At 38.4% G+C, this 23,775-nt stretch overlaps 1 protein-coding gene and 2 pseudogenes across 3 annotated transcripts; all 3 read left to right on the forward strand.

Moving 5' to 3' along the window:
- Window positions 1-1,173: 1,173 nt before the first annotated feature.
- LOC139978558 (uncharacterized) lies at window positions 1,174-15,987 on the forward strand. Of its 3 annotated transcripts, none has more exons than XM_071988869.1 (4): window positions 1,174-1,435; window positions 4,242-4,281; window positions 13,048-13,547; window positions 15,145-15,987. In XM_071988869.1, exons 3-4 carry the CDS (start codon window positions 13,095-13,097, stop codon window positions 15,331-15,333), a joined length of 642 nt encoding a protein of 213 aa, XP_071844970.1. In that variant the 5' UTR covers window positions 1,174-1,435; window positions 4,242-4,281; window positions 13,048-13,094; the 3' UTR covers window positions 15,334-15,987. The 3 variants fall into 3 exon arrangements, with proteins under 3 accessions (XP_071844970.1, XP_071844969.1, XP_071844968.1); XM_071988868.1 differs by having other exon boundaries at window positions 4,242-4,277; XM_071988867.1 differs by lacking the exon at window positions 4,242-4,281 and having other exon boundaries at window positions 1,175-1,435.
- On the forward strand, window positions 4,296-4,383 carry LOC139979264 (U2 spliceosomal RNA; annotated as a pseudogene).
- Window positions 11,319-11,395, forward strand: LOC139979249 (U2 spliceosomal RNA; annotated as a pseudogene).
- Window positions 15,988-23,775: the final 7,788 nt, after the last annotated feature.

Below are 23,775 nucleotides of genomic sequence, written 5' to 3' on the forward strand. Positions count from 1 at the left end.
CGGGTAAGAGTCATGGGGGTAATTACTTAATCCCATTCTCCGCCCCCCCCCCAACAACTCAAGGTGTTCAGCCATACTGCGGAGGACAGGATATTACAACAAAAGCAACAACAAGCTAGTTTATAGTACCAAACACGTGTATGTGCGGTGCAATCGAAAAAGTAGTGAAAATGTTCCAAAAGTTGCAGAGCTTGCATCTAGTAAGCATTGTGCCAAAATTTATCATAGGAAGGGGAACCTCTCCCTTTAAACCACCGCCTGCATGGATGACATACCATATTAGCCCCCCCCCCCCATCCTGTCCAGCATTTGCGCCACTGGTAGAGTTACATGTACGTCATTCCTTTTGCTGCCTGCTTTCTCTATAGTGTGAACGGAATACACTTAATGCTAGCCTATATAGCTTAGGCTGTATACGAAGAAGTCCATTTTACACTTGGTTCAGTTATATATTCTTAGTCTTAATCAGATTTATAATACTTGCTCTGTACTTTTATTTTTCGGTGATTTCAAGTCTCATATGTTTGTGTTTATGTACTGGTATTGATAGTAAGACCTCAACTTTACATGCCGTATCATATATACAAAGAATTATATAATATTCCTCTTACCGTATTACAACCTGTATTCTGTACTCTCTATAACTTCTTGTAGGATGTGAGTAAGCGTTCCTTAATTAATGAAAAACCAAATATCGATTCTTGGAGCTCCTAAGCCCATATAGCTGAGGGGGGGGGGGGGCAGGAATGGGCATCATTGCTTTCCTTGGTAATAATAGTATCCTATATCAGTAACTGTATAGTGCTATTTCTAATAATAAATACATGCCTGTTGTTCCTAAAATTTGAGGACGTAGTTTCTTCATGTACACATTGAAAGATAAAGAATTGCTTGTTAAATAAAAAGAGATAGGCGGAGAATATATTGGATCAATGGCTTGCACATGGGCAAATTGTGAATCCACCTCCCCCTAAAAAGAGGTTCATCGTCCCGCATACCCCACCCCACCCCCCCCCCCCCAGGATCCGTTTCTAGGGGCACCCTGTGACAGGTGAAGTATATAATCTATTTCTTCCCTAATTGAACGAAAAATATCCCCCGACTGAACGTATTTTCCCCTAGTGACGAAGGAAGTTCGGGGTCACCCCTCCCCATTTCCCCTCCTTCCCCAACCTTTGTCAACGACACTGTTTCGAATCACTCTGGAGTTTTGCCTTGTTTTTTATTTAAAGCATAATGATTTGGCATTTAACGTAACGCTTCTCGTGGCTAACTACGAAATGACACAGAGCCCCATCATTTTGCTAGTTTGTTCACACTTCAAAAACATAGATTCCAAAGACTGCGTCACGTTCGTGATTCCTGTTATTGCCATTAACATATTTGGAAGGTTTCTGGCGGATTTGCTGCTTAAAATCAACCTTGAGAACATAGTGTGAGTACAAAAGCAAACATGTTCCTTGTTTTAATGATTATTTATCTTTTATTTTTTCTATCTTGAATATCGACAATGTTTTAATGATGTTATAGTCATAATATATATTGTATCGATACCAACAAATATACACTCTGCGGCAGTGTGCGTCCAATTAAAATATTTATACGCGTTTTTTACAGTTCCTGTATGTACTCTAAATTGAAACTTTGGAAACTCATGAGTTTACTTGCAGAATTGAATTAATTTAGCTACAATGCGTTTGTCACTTCAAGGTGACATATTTTGGAAGCGTTCTGTTCATTGGGAAGCAAACAATTTCTAGTGTAAAAAAAAAAAACTTGCAAGCAACCCGAATATACACTATAGTGTTGCTGTCGTATTTATAACCAAAACAAGGATTGTGCGTTAGTACAACACATCATGCAAATAAATATAGACCTGAACTAAAACATCCTCCTATCTAGAAAATTCAGTTAACATTTGAGGTATTTTGCGGACTTGTTCTGTTAAATGTTCGTATTTGATATAATCTTAAAAGTACCCACAAACTATAACCATTTGGTTAGAAAACACACCATATGATAGTTTAGTCCCAGAATACTTATTTTATGACATAGATGTGTGTACATCTCGATTGGCCCTCCACCCCCCCCCCCCCTATCCGGACCTCCATCATTAAATCTTGTAGCATTCAATTGATATCCTGTATCATCAGCTAGCAGTTGCGTAAAATAAATATTTGATTTGATTTATTTGTTTTTCACATGTAAATTTACAGTGTGAAGGAAGTCTTCCAAAAAGCGTACAACAGCTTAATAAAGTAGAAGACTCCCTGTATAAAGAAAAGAATTTACATATAACTACAAAATAGAATAATTCCACAATCAATGAATACTATATGATGATATCTTTATATTATATCTATATATTATAATATTATATCTATAAATGGTTCTACTAACGTTCCAATCTCTATACACTTCCTTTATCAAGGTTGAAAGCCAGTTCCGCTTTCAAATTACTTTCCTTAAAGCATTTAGTCCTTCCCAGTTTTTTGCTTCTGTTTTTGTTGTTGTAACAAGAGTACACTTCTATAAGAAAACGTACGGTACTGTCCATTTAACGCTGCACTTTGTTGTTGAAGTTGTTATATGTACTGGTGATAATATATATCCTTGTATCGTTCAAGGACTGACCAGATACTTGAAATGAAATTTGTCACTTTAATACCAAAGAATTCGTACGAGGAAATAATAAACGTTGACATATACGGTATATCTGCAATGTATATGAATATCGTTACGGTAGTATATACCCGGCTACCAGTACGCCGACGCTAAGACGTAATTTTAACTCCGTTTGTACAAACAGTGCAACGTTTCTTGTGTTTTTTTCCCCTTTTTTTTCTTGACAGTTACCTTAGAGGTACCTGAAAACATAATCTTGCTCTTTGAATAAAATCGCACCAGAAAGAATTAACTTTGACAAAAGTCCATAATATATTAAATGTGTGAAACACGAAATGTTATGTACATGATTAAGATGCCAATATGTATAGTGAATTGTAAGTGATCAAATGATTGTAAGGGTTTGTATATCTTAGTTAGATGGAGGGGGTCCCGCATATAGTGAATAATCTCAATACAACTTTTACAACCCAACTTGAAATTAAACCTCTCAAACTTTAGCTTCCTTCTCCTCCCTCACCCATGTAACTGTAATAACGAAACAGCGTGTGTGTATATATATATATATATATATATATATATATATATATATATATATATATATATATATATATATATATATATATATATAATATATACACAAGCTGTTTCGTGGAAAGATATGGCCCTGACTAAAGTGCTAATTTCGAACCACAACTGGTGTAAAGAAATCGATGGGTTGAATAACAAGTGATACTTATACAGATCAGGTTTTAACTATGTATGGCGATAGTGTAAATCTCCGTGATCTAAAAGAAAGCAAAACAGAATACGGCACGCCATAGAGGCAATATTTTTTGATAAATAGTTGTGCCATGTATTATCGGACCAATACAACAAATGAGAAATGACTCTATGACTTGTTTTAAAGTCAAACCATATTTAGATATTACAACAACATCCATTATACACGAAGAAAACAATTATTATTATTTTTTCAATTTAGCTGGATATTAAAGAAGACAAACTGAACCACTGATATTTGTCACTGTGATAGAGATAACTATCATGAACAACTTTCCGAAACATCAAAGAAAACTCTGATTCTATTTTGAATAAACGACAGATTTAATGTTCCTTCACACACACACCGCTGAAGACTTGATGAATTTTAATGATGACATCATCGAGTCACATGTCAATCAACCTTTATGGGTTTTTTTTTCTCTCTCTATTATGTTATTTCTGTATTCGAGATCGGTTTTGCAAACGCTGATTATAATATATTCAACCTCTTAACATGAATTAATGGCGTTGGTCTCATATGTCAACGCTGATAATATTTTATCTTGAAAATACGAATAAAACACAAAAACAAGGTTTTAGGTCATATTGGCAATGTGACATCACAGATTTACACGACTTTAAACTATGATATCTCCCTAACGGCCGGAGCACTATTTATCGTAGCTGTACAGGGGAGTTGTTCTTCAATAACATTCCTGTGGCATAGCGTAAAGATAAAGGTTTGCTTACTCTTTAAACCTTAAAAAGTCGTGACATCTATGCAGATATTCATTTGTTCACCGTGTGACAATGATTTTGTTTTACCGTTTAATATTTTTTTTTTTTTATAGTGGACTTAAACAGCGTTTGGAAGGTAATGCGTGAAAGTAAGTAAGTCCACTTAAACAGCTTCTCGGCCTTTTGGCTAAGATCATGTGTAATATCTGTTCCATTTCGAGGGGAATTGTGATGCACATCTGACGATGATCACACAGTCACAGTCCCGATGCAAGGGGACTGGGGTTGAGTGCGGATCAGTCCAAGGGCGGCGGAACCGGGGGGGCACAGGGGGCACGTGCCCCCCCACTTTTCCTCAGGTTAAAAATGTGCCCTTTTTCTATATAAAAATTGAGGTGTCTCAAGTCAGCAAGAGGCCAGGGAACCAGAATAAACACTCGGGAAGGGCCGTTTCCGGCCATCTGAGGGCTTTGTAAAACCAAAAATTTTCTTGTACGCTCCCCGCCAACCGATGGTGGCGCTCCGCTCAGATAGTCGTGCATACAACTTTGCTAATCCTGGCTATGCCCCTGACTGTTAATGAATTTCTGTGGGTCAAACTCAAAGCTTTTTCGAATAAAAATAAATTGTTAAGATATTAACAAGAAATAAACTCTAATTCGGAAGATTCCTACATTAGCAACTAACATGATTTCACCTCATTTTTTTCACATTGGATATTGCAGTGCTATAGTATGCATATTTTCCTTGAGGGGGGGGGGGGGGGTGGGGCGTTGATGGAGTGATGTGTATACGCAAATAAGATAATACAATAAGAGTTATAAAGGGTACTAAATATAAGGCTGCATCAGTCCAATCGAATTTCTGCAAAGTGCCCTTTGATGTCGGTGCCCCCCCAGATTAAAAATGCTTCCGCCGCCCTTGGATCAGTCGTTCGGTAGTTTGGTTTCGTGTCCAGGTTCTTTCCTGGGCGACTTTTTCTTAAAAAGTATATAAACAGCTATCCCATGGGGGAGGGGGGGCGAACAAAATGATGCTTGGGTTGCAAGATCCTTTGCAGAAATCACAGAAAACATGCTAACTTTAGTTTAGGCTTTTCCCATCGCCGATACAAAAGAACAAAATAAACTCTAAAGCCTGTGATTGGTATAGAATCATTTACAAACACTTGCATGTGATGTGTGTCGGGGTTGTCCACGGTTTCTTGTATTTAAAGTCGAAGTACCATAATAAAGTTGGGCACAGTGGTCGTGCGTACCAATCTTAAGATTGCATCATCGCCTATGCAAACCAAGATCGACGGGTGTTTACCTTGCAACAACATTAGCAATAAGTTACTTTCATCCAGCAGTGCAATCCAAATTTGGCGGGTGGAGGGGAGACGGGGGGGGGAGCTGATCGATGGGATGCGACCGTATACCAAAAAGTATGCTTGGTTGTGGTTGAAAAGATTGTTAACCGCTGGTTAAGCAACATTATTTGTAAAATACTACTTCCATGAAAGAAAGTCCATAAAAATTGACTGCTATTAGAGGAGTATAGAGACTATGATATCTCCCTTTACACGAAAAAGGTTTCTCTTTGTTGATTGGTTTGATTTGTGCATGACCTTCTTCTTTAAACAATATCAACTGAAGGACTTTTTTCTATCCCACAACAATATTTATATATTAGATATATAGATTAATGAAGATCAATACAGCATTGCAGGACAAGTTCAACACGTTATCAAGGTTCTATTGTTAGACTAGTTTTCGTTTACCTTGCCACTCAAGTTTTAACGCAGTCGGCGAACTAATTTACCGGTGTGCAGCATGATATCGCTTCTCGGCCTTGATCATGTGTAGTATGTGTTCAGGGGCGGATCCAGGATTTTGAGAAAGGGGGGGCCGACATCCCGATGGTAGCACTTTAGTGATCTGCGTCCTGGGGGAGGGGTCTAGGGGGAGGGGTTGTCCCCCTCCCCCTTGGAAATTTTTGGTCAATTGTGAGTGCTTAGATGCAAAATGGTGAAACATTTCGCCAAAAACTAGAAAAACCAGAAACGTTGCAGACACGCTTTTTTTGTGCACATATTTTTTTCGATAGACACATATTTAACAACGCTCAACAGTGCATGTAGAGCACTACAATGGATACACTATTATTGCGTCGATTGGTTTTTTTCTTTTGCGCGAAAATTATATGACACCAGATTCACCCCAAGAAAAAAACATAAAACAAGATATATTCAATGAGATAATTATGATATACTTATTAATGAAAGGGGGGTGTAGGCGGTTTTACACTATCTAACGCAACGTAGTCGCCAAGAACCTGAAGTATTTTGGAATTTGTGGACTATTTCTTGCTTCCTATTGTATTAAAACAAAGCACCTATGTGAAAGACACAAATCACATTCTGAAAATTGTGGAAGCCACCCCGTTACCAAAAGCAGTAGTACTTGCTACACTCGATGTCGTCGCCATGTATACCAATACTCCCAAAGAGGAGGCATTAGATATATGTCAAGAAGTCTATGAAAAGGCAGAAAAAAGCGAATATGGAATAAATAAAATATCTTCCATATCCATGCGCAAACTAATTGAACTTATTTTTAACAAGAAACTGTTTCGAGTTCAATAACCAATTCTATCTACAAAAGATCGGTTGCGCCATGGGTAGCCAAGCCTCTTCGGAAATCTGTGATATCGTCATGCATAGACTGGAAAACCAGATTTTACCGACAGATAATAAAATCTTAAAATGGCTCCGCTATAGAGATGAAATTCTATGGCTTTACGACGGTTCACCTCAGGAACTTGAACAACTAGTACACAGGTTGAATGAAATTCACCGCTTCTTAAAGTTTACGGTAGAAATATTACACACCGAGGTAACATACCTAGATTTGAAAATCTTCAAAGGTCCAAGGTTTGAAACCAATGGGTTATTAGACACCAAAGTCTACACCAAACCCACGGAAACCTTCCAATACCTCGACAGAAACTCTGCACACCCACTTGCTACTTCTAAAGGCTTCATTAAAGGGGAAGTCTTACGATACGCACGTCTCTGTAACAATGAGACTGATTTCTTACAGAAAAAGAATGCGTTCACAGAGAAACTGTTACTCTGTAACTATAAGAAAGAGGAAATTCCCTCAGCCACGAAAGGCATAAAATTTGAAAACCGTGGGCAATACCTCACTACCAAACCTAAACAAAAGGAACCACCAATGGTGTTCAAGCTTACCTATACACCCCATATCAAAACCACGCATTTGAAAAATGTACTTTTGAAACATTGGCACTTAATCTCGCAACACGCGGACAGGGGCGTAGCGAAGGTTTTTTTTGGGGGGGGGGGTGTGGAGGATTTGATTTGCCGACGGATCTGGAAGTGGTGACTGAAATGGGGGAGGGGTCTAAGGGGAGGGGGTGTACCCCTCCCCTTTGGAAAATTTTTAGTTTGAAACGTCCTTAGATGCAATCTGGTGCATATTTTAAGTCAAATTTGGCACCGTAGAATTTCCATTTCGATATTATTTTTTATGGCAGTCGGCAGAAGGATTAATTGGGACCAATTATCGAACTGTGTTTTCTCTTTCACCGATCGTTGAAATAGTGAAACTTCGTGATGAAAATGTTCAGAAAACTTTTCGGTAATGAGAAATAACAACATTCATTGATATACAAGCGAGAAACGTTAAAAATTGTGTACAATTCGTGAGCCGTGTCCTTAAGTTTTCCACGGAGAACGAATGACATCTGCGATGACGTCATTCTGAACAGAGGATAATAACAACACGTTGTCACACGATAGCACGACTCATGGGCTGCGGCCTATACGGAAGCCTTTAATTCCATTTCTTTCACTGAGTTGCCGGCGATTCTGGCACTCGTCTAGCTGAGCCTGGCTACAGTAGCTATACTGACGGCCGTGACATTATCAGTTATTTGCCGAGAGGTTTTTAACTTGCAGGCGTCGGGTGATTGGATTGGTGAATGAAGAACTGGAAAATCGAAATAACCGATAAAGAAGCTCCCGTTCTCCTTTTCTCTATTCAGCTTTCCTTCTTTCTTCCCCTTCCGCTCTCTTCACCTTTTGTCCTTTTGCCGACAGACCCAAAATTTGCCGAAAGCGACCAAATTATTGGGGGATGTGACACCCCACCCCCCCCCCCCCGCTCGCTACGCCCGTGCACGCGAAATTATCCAAACTGTTTCCAAAAGAACCGATTCTAGCCTACAAAAGGGCCCAAAATCTCAAAGATTTACTTGTTAACTCAAGGTTTCATACTAACGAAGAATCAGCTGACTCTCAAGGTTCACACGAAACTCTTTTAGATGCTCTTATAGCTGCACTATGAGTCCATAAAAACTCGTGCACAGAAAATAGATGCATTTTGAGAACGAGACGCCCAGGCCGAATATAAAATATTCGAAGGCTACTACTGATGAAGCTCCTCCTATAAAGTTTGAGAGCAGAAACCGGTCTAGTTGGTCATAAGAACCTATACACTAGTCTCTCCTACTATTAACAGTATACACTCAATTCACCTAATAGGTGCAATTATGTTTCACCACGAGGAGCATGCTATAAGTTCATGTTCCTCGGGCCCTCCCTTAAAAATACTTCAGGTTCTTGGCGACTACGTTGCGTTAGATCAGGGTTGTCCAACCTTTTGCAGAGGAGGGCCACATGGAATGATTATGATGAAGGAGGGGGCCGCATTAACTCTACGCTCGATTTTTCGATTTTTTGCCCGAAGCCCAAGGCAACAAAATGTGAACACTGCGCGCGGAGCGCACTGATTTATTTTTCTTCCTGATAAAACAGATGAATGAAGTCCAGCCGCCCCGCCCCCCCCCCCTCCGCTGAGAGAGTGTCACACAAACTGACCTGTATGCAGTTTTGTGGACCGAGAAGGTTCGAATGATTGATTGTATAGCTTCAAATTGTTATCAATAAATCTGCTCACTAAAATTTCGCACTGTAGAGCATCTCTGGCGGGCCGGACGCAACCCTGCGGCGGGCCGGACTGTGGCCCGCGGGCCGTAGGTTGGACAACCCTGCGTTAGATAGTGAAAAACCGCCTACACCCCTTTCATTCAGACATAGGCGTACGGGACCATTTCAGTTTGGGGGGACAGAACTTTTTGTGCCCGAAAGTTCCCGTGACACTATCTAAGCGGAGCGCCACCATCGGTTGGCGCGTAGCGTACAAGAAAATTTTTGGCACACAATGCCTCTCAGATTGCCGGAAACGGCACTTCTGAGGCCTTGCAAGTTGCATCTAAACATTCTTTATTTTATAATCTCACGTTTTAGAAATTTACACTTCCCCAAAAATTTGGTAAATTAGAAGAAGAAAAAATGGTAACATCACTTTGAAGGGGAAAAATGGGACAGTATATATTTTAAGCTCCTATTTAAGTTACCGTATTTATTATTTTAACACAGTACTCAGCTACCTCCAGAAAAAACATACATTGTTCAACGACACGTAGGCGGGATAATGTCGCTGTGTCGGGTGAGACTGCAATTTGTCTCACAAAAAAGTATAAAATATAACAAAGAATATGATAAACCTGTACTTCTAGGCTTGTAGGCACTCCCCCCTCCCCCCACCATCCATGAAAAAGAAAATGTTTCTTATATACACTCATGTTGGGGATGTCCAGGTCAAGGGCGGCGGAAGCACTTTAATCTGGGGGGGGGGGCACTGACATCAAAGGGCACTTTGCAGAAATTCGATTGGACTGATGCAGCCTTACATTTAGTCCCCCTTATAACTCTATTTGTATTATCTTATTTGTGTATACACATCACTCCATCAACGCCCCCCCCCCCCCCCAAAAGGAAAATATGCATACTAGCACTGCAATATCCAATGCGCAAATTGGGAAACAAGGAACAAGTTTTCTTTTGAGACAAAATGAGGTGAAATCATGCTAGTTGCTATTGTAGGAATCTTCCGAATTAGAGTTTATTTCTTGTTAATATCTTAACAAATTTTTTCCATTCGAAATAGCTTTGAGTTTGACCCACAGAAATTCATTAAAAGTCACGGGCTTAGCCAAGATTTGCAAAGTTGTATGCACGACTATCTGAGCGGAGCGCCACCATCGGTTGGCGCGGAGCGTACTAGCAAATCTTTGGTTTTACAAACCCCTCAGATGGCCGGAAAAGGCCCTTCCCGAGTGTTCATTCTGGTTCCCTGGCCTCTTGCTAACTTGAGGCACCTCAATTTTTATGTAGAAAAAAGGCACATTTTTAACCTGAGGAAAAGTGGGGGGGGGGGCACGTGCCCCCTGTGCCCCCCCCCCGTTCCGCCGCCCTTGGTCCAGGTATACAATTGAATAGTTAGAAAAAAATTGATCGTGCCAAAAGCGTGGTAGCCCAGATGAACTGCGCTTACGGTGGTGTTACACGGAAATATTCGGGCATCATGATGCTAAATAAAGAAAATCATGGAATTGTCTGGCAAAAACTTGAAAAAGATTCGGGCAAGCTACTGCATATTTATATATATATTTCCAGAGGACAAGAAACTCGGGCAAAAGTCCTGAAAATTCGGGCAGCCTAAGAGGAGAAAAAAAAAAAAAAAAAATATATATATTTTTTTTTCTCCTCTTAGGCTGCCCGAATTTTTCAGGACTTTTGCCCGAATTTCTTGTCCTCTGGAAATTTGGGGGGGGGGGCAGTCTGCCCCCCTGCCCCCCCCCCCGCCTCGTACGCCTATGCATTCAGATAATTATGATATACTTGCTAACTGTGCATTGATTTTCCCTGACAGTAATAGTCAGCACTATAGTACTGAGCCGTATCTAATTAATACGTGATGTCGCGTAAGCCTGATAATTGCCTTAGTTTCAAATTTGGAATAAACACGATCGCGTTTCAGGGAAGAGCAGCTGGATATATATTAGGCTTTTCTTTCAACAAGTTATGCCTATTAGGAATTTGAAGTACTCCCACATAAAAAAAACGCAACTGATTTCCAAAAAGGGGGGGCCGGGGCCGTGTCGGCCCCCCCCCCTGGATCCGCCCCTGGTGTTCTTTTAGGGAATGGTGATGCACACCTGACGATGATCACACAGTCACAGTCCCAATGCAAGGGGACTGGGGTTAGAAGTGGATCAGTCGTTCAGTAGTTTGGTTTTCGTGCCCAGGTTCTTTCCTGGGCGACTTTTTCTTAAAAAGTATCGCTTCTCGGCCTTTTGGCTAAGATCATGTGTAGTATCTGTTCCCTTTCGAGGGGAATGGTGATGCACACCCGACGATGATCACACAGTCATAGTTCCGATGCAAGGGGACTGGGGCTGAGAGCGGGTCAATCGTTTGGTAGTTTGGTTTTCGTGCCCAGGTTCTTTCCTGGGCGACTTTTCCTTAAAACAATTATTATATTCGCTTCTCGGCGTTTCGTCTAAGATCATGTGTAGTATATGTTCCCTTTCGGGAGGAATAGTGATGCACACCCGACGATGATCACACAGTCACAGTACCGATGCAAGGGGAGTGGGGTTGAGAGCGGATCAGTCCTTCGGTAGTTTGGTTTTCGTGCCCAGGTTCTTTCCTGGGTGACTTTTCTTAAAAAAAGTATTATATTCCCACACAGTCACAGTCCCGATGCATGGTGAGTGGGGTTGAGAGCGGATCAGTCGTTCGGTTGTTGGGTTTTACGTGCCCAGGATCTTACCTGGGTGACTTTTCTTAAAAAGTATTCCCATTGTAGGGGAATCGTGATACACACCTGACATAATCATACAGTCACAGTCTCGATGCAAGGGGACTGGGGTTGAGAGCGGATCCGTGGTTCGGTTTTTCGTGCCCAGGTTCTTTCCTGGAGACTTTAAAAAAAAAAAAAAAGTAGCATTATGTTCCCCTTGTAGGGGGAATCATGATACACACCTGACGATGATCTAACAGTCACAGTATCGGTGCAAGGGAACTGGGGTTGAGAACGTATCAGTCGTTTGGTTGTTTGCTTGATTTTTCGTGCCCAGGTTCTTACCTGGGTGACTTTTCTTAAAAGTACCAAGGGATCGTGTAGTATATCTATTATGTGGTTAAGAGTTGGTTTTTGTGCCAGGCTTTATTTTGGGTGACTTCTTTGTGTGATATATACGGACGCGACACAGACTTAACATACTATGACTCTCTATATATGTATAATTATAACAGACATATATGATTCCAACTGGGTATTTCACGTTTTTGTTTGTAATTTTAGCATTTTTTTGTGTGAGTTTTTTTCGATGCAAGTTACCTCAATTTTGACAACTTATCGAGTATTGATCAAACTAAGATGAATTCTCAGTCATCGTTTTGTAACATCCAATATACATCCTCTAATCAAATATACTCGGTTGTCTTAGAAACTGATGACCTTTCATGTACCCTTTATCTCCTCATTGCTTATATGTCCTGCCCGTTACCTCTCCAACCTACACCCAGCCACCCTCCTTAGACCATCAGTCAATGACTCTAGCGCTGTCAAACCTCTTTCAAACAGGACAAGAAATGTGCAATTTTCTTTCTCTCCACCTCTCTCTCTCTCTCTCTCACTCTGTTTTCCAGAGTTCTATTCTCTCTTTTCTTTGAATCAACCTGTCTTGGAATCAGTAGTATTGCTTTAGTTCCGACCTAGTCTACCAACCTCCCCCCCCCCTACCCTTCCCCTTCCCACCACCGCACGGCCCTATCCACCCATTCACTCAACTATAGGCCATGGTTGTTGTTTTTCTTGTGTACACACCAAATCGTTTGCTTTAGTTTTGTTTGTTTGTGGTCGTTTTGTTTTGTTTTGTTTTTGTTGTTGTTGTTGTTGTAGAGCTGCTTAATTATTCAACTTCCAATGTTACAGTAGAAACCTTAGAGGTCATGAAAATTAAGTATTAAAATATGGTCTTTGTCTTGATATTGTTTCACAGGGATCAATCTTAAAGCTGTAACTTGGGGCTATAAGTGCTGAGTTGAAATGGCAAATTGGACGAAGCCGCGACTTGTATTGTTCTCTTTGGTTTTCGCCTTCTCGATCGAGGTTGCAAAATCAGTTTGCAACCCTCTTGCTGTTTCAGAGTTATGCCTGGATTCGCAACAGCTGAATAAGATCAGCCTCGATGCGCCTGTTAGATTAGATATCAGAACGAATTACTATACAGATGTAGCTCACTATTCCAAACTTGCTCCGATTGTCACCTTAACACCGCAACAAATTGCGCTGATCCAAGACAAATATGGAGCCTTTTTCAAGCCAACTCCACCTGCGGCAGTACCATCTTCCTATGTTTATGGCGGGACGGTACACGGCGGACTGACCGTAGGACGAAGACGCCGTCAAGCTGAACCTTATGTTTGCCCATCAACAGGAGTTTACTCTGACATCAATTTCTGCATCAGCGCTGCCGGTGATGTTCTCCAGATGGTTCAGGTAAGATTCATTTAACTTTACTGCGCATGGCGGATTGATCTTGCATGGGGTAAAGTTTCGACAATTGAAATCATGTCTAGGCGACGAAAAATGTTTAGAATAGACAGCATTCATTAATTGTTACGCAATGTTTCTGAGGGAAAACATCTAGAAATGTGTGAAAGTTTCATCAGGTGTACTGTTAATGTGGAATAGTACTCTGTGTAGGTTTGTTATAAGTGTTGGAAACTGCGTACCAACTACATGAAAGAAAGGAGAGAGAAAGATGGGTGGAGAGAGGTGCAAAGGTGGTAGGATGTAAGGTAATATGTTAATATGTTGCACCTCCTTTACTTATTGACATAATCAGGCTGAGGTTATGTCAAGTTGGATGCTAACTCGATGATTTTGTACGTTCACAAAAGCGTTATCAAACTTCACCAAGAAAGAAAACAACAATTTGAAGAACGGGTCAACTCTGTTAGCTACCCAACAGTGGAGTGCTCAAAGCGGGCCCGAACCAAACCCCCATCTTCCATTGTCAGTCGGGGCAAATGGATCAGTCGGAGGATTCATTACATTGAGCCGAGGAAGAATTAGACCACTGTTACACGTGTATAACCCCTATTCAACCTCACACAAGAAATCATAAGTATTATATTTGCACAGCCTTGTGTATAGAACTAATTATGGACGTAAATATGAATCGGAATGAATCAGTTGTTGTTTTTCTAGAGGGGGAACCAAACCCCCAAACATGGGAGTCGCTTTCAACGACCCGACGGCCCCACCCCCTCCTTTATGAAAATTTTTCGTTCGCCTCTGGTCCTTCCATAAAAGTACAACGACTACATATATCAGTCGGGGATCCCACACCCCCCCCCCCACCCCAGCCTTTGAAATCCAGTGTGCACTCCACTCTCTGTGACCCTACTTGCTCTTCCATCAACTCCCTCAGCTATATTGCTGAAGCTGTCATTACAGGTCAACCTTATACCCTGTATTCCCAGTGCACAAACCCCAGTTCAATGAGTTTTTATGATCATGGAGGTAAAACAGACCTCCATGTTATGATTGGAAAGGTTAGTTTATTGTGAAAGACAGCCAGTTGCTTCAAAGCAAACCATGACGTCATTTCTCGGGTTATTAGGTAATGTATAACAGATGAATAGTTCGTTTCCATTGGTTGCAAAATTTCAATCAAAACATGCAATGTAAGCTTTAACAACAAGATCAGAAACAAATGCCACGAAAGTCTCATGTTTTCGTATTTTGATTTTGGCTTCGAAGGGGATGGAGCAAGCGGGGGGGGGGAAGCGGGGGGGAGGAGAGGTGGCCAGTATTTTTACTAGAGCCGACGTCTGTATAATGTTTAAGAAACCATTCTTCAACTCTTTTATGGTTATTGGTATGTAAAGTACGTTGATGGCGTATTTACCTTGATTTTTTTTACAAGGAACGGGGGGGGGGGGGGGTTTGGGGAAGTGGTTTGTTGAGGGCTCTTCTTCACATGATCGGAGATGGTAATATTCTTAACAGAAAGTATTCTGCGATCTCGAATTAGGTTTCTTCTCCATCAGAATCATTGCCTCACTCTTTCTTTTACTTCTCCTTCAAGTTGGCAGATGCCTTCCAATGGGTGCTGACGGAGACGTGTCAAGACCCTGCTGCAAATGGCGTTCCAAATACTATTTGTGTCGACAGGATACGTAACATTCCGGCGGTGGTTGTGAATGTAGACAACGGGGACAGTGTCGCTGTAGAGATGATCCAAGTCAGTTGTTGTGCTGCTCGCGAAGCCACATAGACCAGAGATAAAAAATCAAGGCTTGTTGTAACAGGATTAAAATAAACTTGGGCTGACAGACTCACTGACAGGGGCACGCCCATCTCCCTGTAGCTCCCTTCCACCAGGGGAAACGTTGAGCCACGTGTTCCTCTCATCTCCATACTCCCCCCCCCCCCCGCTGCTCTGGTGTCCGGCAGACATCTTTGTTCGACATAAAGTAACGATGTAAGGGACCTCTCGTTCCATACATAATCTTTAAGCATACACGCACTTCTTAAAACTATTGACTTGCAGTTTTTTTCTCCATTTTATTCTTAGGTGGAATGAAACCTACATTATAATCTCTTTGTTGGAAATTGCACCTCTCATGTTTTTAGTGTTAACTTACCCTGGTTATTATATACCTCTTACCCTATGTGGGTTTTTGTGTGTTCCAGGAAACAATATACAACGTACCAATTCACTCCAAGTAAATCCACATTACATTTCATCCAACTGGTATATTCTTCATTACCTACTTTGTATTCATTGTGCGGGGCGTTAACGATGCTGCATGCATTGATTACAGTTCTCACAGTGTCGCAAAGTATTCCCCTGTCCCAATAGTTATGAGGATGTGGGAACAATGGGATGGGGTACCCATCCCCCACCCCTCACACCCCCTCCCCACACTTTCATAATACCTTTTCCAGGGATAGGAACGGAGCGGGATTTTGTTAACATAATGATATTAAATGGATAAGAAAAGTGAACCCAAGATGATATTAGAGATGGGATGAAATTCGAGGTGATCTCACGATATGCTTTCGTTCTACCTCTTCTGTTCGGATTTCTTACTTTTTAAAGAAATATGTCATTAAGCCATTAAGGAATTCCGCCGTTAAGAAATTCAGCCAGATTATTTTGTTTTCTTTAAAAACTAAGGAAATTGTTATCGTTTCCAAGAAAGTTATAAGTCGCAAGAAGAATGTCGACGTGGTGATATTATATATCTCTACAACCAAAATCCTCAACAATTTTTAATGATGCAAAGAAATACATATCATAAAAAAAGACCTGTAAAGAAATTGACGAACATGTTTTGACTGCAAGACATACATACATACATTCATAGCTTTACTCGGTTTTTGTATGCCAGACGTATGTCTGACGTCACTTCCTGTTTAGAAGTGTTCAGAAATGTGTAACTTAAAGATTTCCATGTATTGTATTTGCAGATTTTTTAGTGATTCGAATACGCTAATATTACAACTACCGTACTTCCGATCCGCAAAGGCCTACACTCTAATACTATACAGAAGGGGGAAAACACATCTATATTTTACATATTCACTTTGCCAATGTTACTGATTTTACTATGTAAATTTAATGGTTATTTGGGAAACATTAAACTCGTCACAAAAATGCAGCTGTAATGGTTTTCTTTTTGTGGCTTTTATATTGAGCTACTTACTTGCTTGGGTGACTTGTGGGTCCCAGTACCCCCACCCCACCCCATCCCATCCCATGTTCCCCACCCCCAAACAACACTTTCACGTGTGTTTTGTTGATTTACATTTCGGGCCTCAATGCCGAATGTGACAATGAAACATGCCTTACTATCCTCGATAGTACGGAAATATTACTGACCGAGGATCAAAAGGTCCCATATAGCCGCGGAACGTACGAGCATTGACCAACTGACCACTCGGTGTGGTCAAGAGCAATATGATTACTTTGACGTCCTGGCAACAGCCTGTCATCGTTAACTTAACCAAGGAGCAAGAATTTCTTATCCTATCAAAGTATGGTTACTTGTTTTAATCTGAGCCGTTTGTTTCTTTGGAAGATGTCTCGAAGAGCTTGGGCGATCTTCGCCTCAGGATGAGAATACCCCCTTCCTGCGACCCCTTTGTCCAATCGATCAGCCATATGAGGATGTCATATCTGTCATAAACGGAGATCTCTTGCAGATGGTTCAGGTAATAATATTTTAGGGGTAATTAAGGGGTATTTAAATATCTTAGATATTCAAAACATAACATTAGCTATATATCTTAAAGCATTACAGTTTTTGCATGTCAATTCTCTTTTGATATAAGCATTACCTTATATTCGGCCATACCAACTGAAGTAACTGTCTCAGTGCATTGTATGGAACGCCATCAGTGTCACAAAGTTAGGAGAGAATAGAAGTATATATACCAGGAAAAAGATGAACATGTCACAGGTTGACATCCGATATTAAAATCAACGTATTGTCTTGTAATATTAGTCTATCATAACTAACACCAGCAAGTGACAATGCAATACCAGCATGTCAAGAATAAAATTAACAGTGTAATCAATCTGAGAAAACGCGATAATTTGGGTTTGAACCTGTCGGCCTTTCCTTTCGTTTCACAATATCACAATTCGTATATCTACATCGGTTACGACGACAAATCAGTAAGTTATACTTTACCATAAGCGTGGCACGGTTGTGTGATATGCTATACTTAAATATTAGTATGCCAGAACAGAATATTTTCATATTGATGCTGAGATATCAGCATGTCGCGTCCAAATGGTACGCATGACAAAGGTTAGACTACTCTTGTTTCTACTCGGAGACTACTGTACAGTGATATATAGATAAAGCAAATTATTGGTGCCACTCGTTCAACGCAACAATATATAAATATATATATATATATATATTTATATATATATATATATAGATATATATTTATATATATATATATTTATATATATGTATATGTTTATACAGAATTTAGCCCAGGAAAAATATCTGAACAAATCTTTAGCAGACAGTGGCCATGCATGGTAAGAAATGTTTGACTGTATGTGAACCACTTAACAAATCAAGGTGTATATATTGCATGCACACATTGCATACATACAGTATTTTATTCAAGGCAGTTTACATCATACGTCGAGTATACCGAAACTATGAACAAATTGTTCTTTTAGTAATAAACAAGACGCACTTGATCAATAGTGATGACGTCGTCAGTGACGTATAACTTAAAGGCAATTGTTTACATCTTTGTAAGAGCTCGAGATACCAATACGAAACTTGAAAACCTTGCTTTCAACTGAAAACATACATTGTTCAAAGTATCTCTTTCGAAATCCGGCTTTAGGAATCACAAATGATTTCGAGTTGGTAAGCATCATGCTTGATCTCTAGAGTAAGGCAAAATATGTCACCAAACACAGAACTAGCATTGTTCGATACAGGTGACAAACGCCTGTAGTGGAATTACGACCTTCCTTACCGGTGTCGAACCTCTGGACATACAATCAGCGTCCATAGCCTAGTGGTTAGGGTGTCCGCATATTTAGCGGGAAGTCCGGGTTCGAACCCCTTTTTTTTCACTGTTCTTCATTTTCCAACTCATTACGATTTCGATTTCAATATATATATATATATATAAAGAAAACATAAAAAGAATATGAGTAGTTTAACAAGGTTAGTTTGAAAAAGGATTTTTCAGATTTTAAAGGCAACAGCTTTCTTCTTAAATAGGGTTTCAGTTACTGAATTATGTCGATTACCGAGAAAAATGGGGGGGGTGCGGGGAGGGGGTAGTGAATTCTTCTAGACTAAGTAGTACAGCTACTCCCATTGGTGAGACAACCTGATGTTTAAAGGGTCAATTCCCAAAAGCAGTTTCAAAGTAAATATGTTTTTGGATAGCAGTGGATTTTATCAGATAGGCCTAATTAATATCAAAACTAAATTCTCGCAAACAGTCTTTCAGTAACGTCATTTTGTATCTGGCGAATGAGCAAACACAAATGCTGATGAAATTTACGTTTCTTGTCCATTACTTTGCAGGATAAACAGATAGAAAAACATAATCATTAATAGAATTACGAAATAATTCTTTCATATAAAGGACAGGTTCAGCAATATTGAAAAAGTTGTTGACCTTTGTAGAGTGATTAAAGAAAATATCGATTTTAGCTGTCGCCAAAATAATTGATCTATTATGTCCAAAATAGATGGTGAAAAATCAGTCATTCCCATGATGCAAGACTTCGATATGACAGAACGTAGGCTATGTGAATTTTACAAACAATGTTCTTTTTTTAGTCTGTAAAGAATTAATATTTTGGATTGAAACAATAAATTCAATAATCAAAAATATGACGTCACGAAAATTTGGTGAGAAACATCTAAAGAAAATTAATACATTATCATGAAAAAGTTGATGAAGGCAAAGTAAGTTGAATGAATTAATGAATAACTTCTAATGAATTGAGTATGAAGGGTATACCGCCTGCTACAAAAGTGTTTGGTTGAAAGAAACCTTTTACGTACCGTTAACATGTTTAAAATGTTTACTGGATCTTGGCAATTGAAACATTAATAAATGAATGAAGATTGACAACAGTTCAACAAAATCAACATTTTTAATGAAATCATCAAATTTCATTTATTGCAACCAGTATAAATATAGCATATTTATAAAAAGGAGTACACATGTCAAACTCAAAAATAAATAAATATGCATGCATGATAGATAAGATGTTCAAAAGATTGCACATCAAGAAAGCGTTAAAACTATGTACATTACTAGAACTAGGTGAAACAATTAAAGAATATGAAAACCATGATAGATAAGATGTTCAAAAGATTGCACAACAAGAAAGCGTTAAAACTATGTACATTACTAGAACTAGGTGAAACAATTAAAGAATATGAAAACCATGATAGATAAGATGTTCAAAAGATTGCACAACAAGAAAGCGTTAAAACTATGTACATTACTAGAACTAGGTGAAACAATTAAAGAATATGAAAACCGTGATAGATAAGATGTTCAAATGATTGCACATCAAGAAAGCGTTAAAACTATGTACATTACTAGAACTAGGTGAAACAATTAAAGAATATGAAAACCATGATAGATAAGATGTTCAAAAGATTGCACAACAAGAAAGCGTTAAAACTATGTACATTACTAGAACTAGGTGAAACAATTAAAGAATATGAAAACCATGATAGATAAGATGTTCAAAAGATTGCACATCAAGAAAGCGTTAAAACTATGTACATTACTAGAACTAGGTGAAACAATTAAAGAATATGAAAACCATGATAGATAAGATGTTCAAAAGATTGCACATCAAGAAAGCGTTAAAACTATGTACATTACTAGAACTAGGTGAAACAATTAAAGAATATGAAAACCGTGATAGATAAGATGTTCAAATGATTGCACATCAAGAAAGCGTTAAAACTATGTACATTACTAGAACTAGGTGAAACAATTAAAGAATATGAAAACCGTGATAGATAAGATATTCAAAAGATTGCACAACAAGAAAGCGTTAAAACTATGTACATTACTAGAACTAGGTGAAACAATTAAAGAATATGAAAACCATGATAGATAAGATGTTCAAAAGATTGCACAACAAGAAAGCGTTAAAACTATGTACATTACTAGAACTAGGTCAAACAATTAAAGAATATGAAAACCATGATAGATAAGATATTCAAAAGATTGCACAACAAGAAAGCGTTAAAACTATGTACATTACTAGAACTAGGTGAAACAATTAAAGAATATGAAAACCATGATAGATAAGATATTCAAAAGATTGCACAACAAGAAAGCGTTAAAACTATGTAAATTACTAGAACTAGGTCAAACAATTAAAGAATATGAAAACCATGATAGATAAGATATTCAAAAGATTGCACAACAAGAAAGCGTTAAAACTATGTACATTACTAGAACTAGGTGAAACAATTAAAGAATATGAAAACCATGATAGATAAGATGTTCAAAAGATTGCACAACAAGAAAGCGTTAAAACTATGTACATTACTAGAACTAGGTGAAACAATTAAAGAATATGAAAACCATGATAGATAAGATGTTCAAAAGATTGCACAACAAGAAAGCGTTAAAACTATGTACATTACTAGAACTAGGTGAAACAATTAAAGAATATGAAAACCATGATAGATAAGATATTCAAAAGATTGCACAACAAGAAAGCGTTAAAACTATGTAAATTACTAGAACTAGGTCAAACAATTAAAGAATATGAAAACCATGATAGATAAGATATTCAAAAGATTGCACAACAAGAAAGCGTTAAAACTATGTACATTACTAGAACTAGGTCAAACAATTAAAGAATATGAAAACCATGATAGATAAGATGTTCAAAAGATTGCACAACAAGAAAGCGTTAAAACTATGTACATTACTAGATCTAGGTGAAACAATTAAAGAATATGAAAACCATGATAGATAAGATGTTCAAAAGATTGCACAACAAGAAAGCGTTAAAACTATGTACATTACTAGAACTAGGTGAAACAATTAAAGAATATGAAAACCATGATAGATAAGATGTTCAAAAGATTGCACATCAAGAAAGCGTTAAAACTATGTACATTACTAGAACTAGGTCAAACAATTAAAGAATATGAAAACCGTGATAGATAAGATGTTCAAAAGATTGCACAACAAGAAAGCGTTAAAACTATGTACATTACTAGAACTAGGTGAAACAATTAAAGAATATGAAAACCGTGATAGATAAGATGTTCAAATGATTGCACAACAAGAAAGCGTTAAAACTATGTACATTACTAGAACTAGGTGAAACAATTAAAGAATATGAAAACCGTGATAGATAAGATGTTCAAAAGATTGCACAACAAGAAAGCGTTAAAACTATGTACATTACTAGAACTAGGTGAAACAATTAAAGAATATGAAAACCGTGATAGATAAGATGTTCAAATGATTGCACAACAAGAAAGCGTTAAAACTATGTACATTACTAGAACTAGGTGAAACAATTAAAGAATATGAAAACCGTGATAGATAAGATGTTCAAAAGATTGCACAACAAGAAAGCGTTAAAACTATGTACATTACTAGAACTAGGTGAAACAATTAAAGAATATGAAAACCGTGATAGATAAGATGTTCAAAAGATTGCACATCAAGAAAGCGTTAAAACTATGTACATTACTAGAACTAGGTGAAACAATTAGTAAAATTAAATGAGAGGTTCCAAAATTACCAAATTGAATGTATATTGCAGCACGGTAGATGAAAGAGTTCTTATAAAGTTGAATTCTATATTCTGGCAAGGTATGAGGGTTCCTTAGATTCCTGGTAGCTTTCACCAACAGACAATTAAGTGGCCCATGTAGTGGGTGATCTTTGTCATCTCTAATTGTATTTGTCATCCTTACAAATTCATTCTTTGCAGCTAAATATCGAGTAAATAGATCACCCACCTTCTCGGAATTGAGTAATTAAGATATGTCAATAAAATGGGTTTTTTTGTTTTTTGTTTTTTTGGGAGAATTAATTTAAAAAATATTAAAAAGGTCGCCATAACAAGAATCAATCTAATGTCCACTAGTGCATAGATGAATTAATAGCTCTATAAGTAAACAAGTTATCATATTATCGTAAAATGTCGAAATAATAAAATTTGATATAGGCATCTATTTTGTCATTTCACTGCTATACTGTAAAAGATTGACAGCAAAATTAGGAATTTGTCAATTGGTTTAACTAGTATGCGATCTTGTCGTCTATTAGGTATAAAGTCGGTTTTTGCATATTGTTGTATATATAAGCTATTGTATACTACAACCCCTTTCTATATGTTATTTCCATTCTAACGTCTGATTGGCTGATTATGACATCATATGGCCATTCCTGGCAATCCGTTATGTAAGGAATTCATTGCTTTAGACTTTCTGTTGTTGATGAATAGAGAGTCGAGACGCTAAATGTTGGGGAATAATGGACAAGGCGCAGCCGAGTCCGATATTCCACAGAGTTAAGGATTTCGACTCTTTATGAACCAATAACAGGCAGCCTAAAGTAAATTATTCCTTAATTATCGTCTATATGTCAGTGTCCCCTGTACTCTAGTCCAATCTATACGCTATTATTGTATATTTAAACTCACGTCTATACGCTTTCATTGCTTACGCATTTTTTTGTTGACGCTCTGACCTATAGCCTTTTTATAATTATGCTGGTCAGTATTGGTCGCATAATCTTGCTGTGCTATACACTGGTTTAATGATGGAGAAAATGGTTACAAATTAGAAGCTCTAATCTCCTTACAGACTTTAATTGGGCTGATATCGCAAAAGTATGTTTAACTCAAAAATTTCTGTTATCAAATAAGGTGGTTATAATTTCTTATATAGGCACACAATACCGTCATATCGGATTGTAACCAGGTGTATCATATTTAGCATCTCAGAATTTTGGGCCGAAAAGCCGACCATCGGCCAAGTAGATATACTTCAGAGCATTCGTAAGAAAAAGCCCTTTATAATTACTGGAATTAATACGTTCAATGCATGGTGACGTATGGGATAGTCATTATTGTCATACCGTGCAACCAGTTTCTTAACAAGAAACAAATCCTCAAGTACTCATCGTTGAGGGCATGACTTATTATTCAACCGCC

The sequence above is a fragment of the Apostichopus japonicus genome, chromosome 13, assembly GCF_037975245.1.
Source record: "Apostichopus japonicus isolate 1M-3 chromosome 13, ASM3797524v1, whole genome shotgun sequence".
NCBI classification, from domain to species: domain Eukaryota; kingdom Metazoa; phylum Echinodermata; class Holothuroidea; order Aspidochirotida; family Stichopodidae; genus Apostichopus; species Apostichopus japonicus.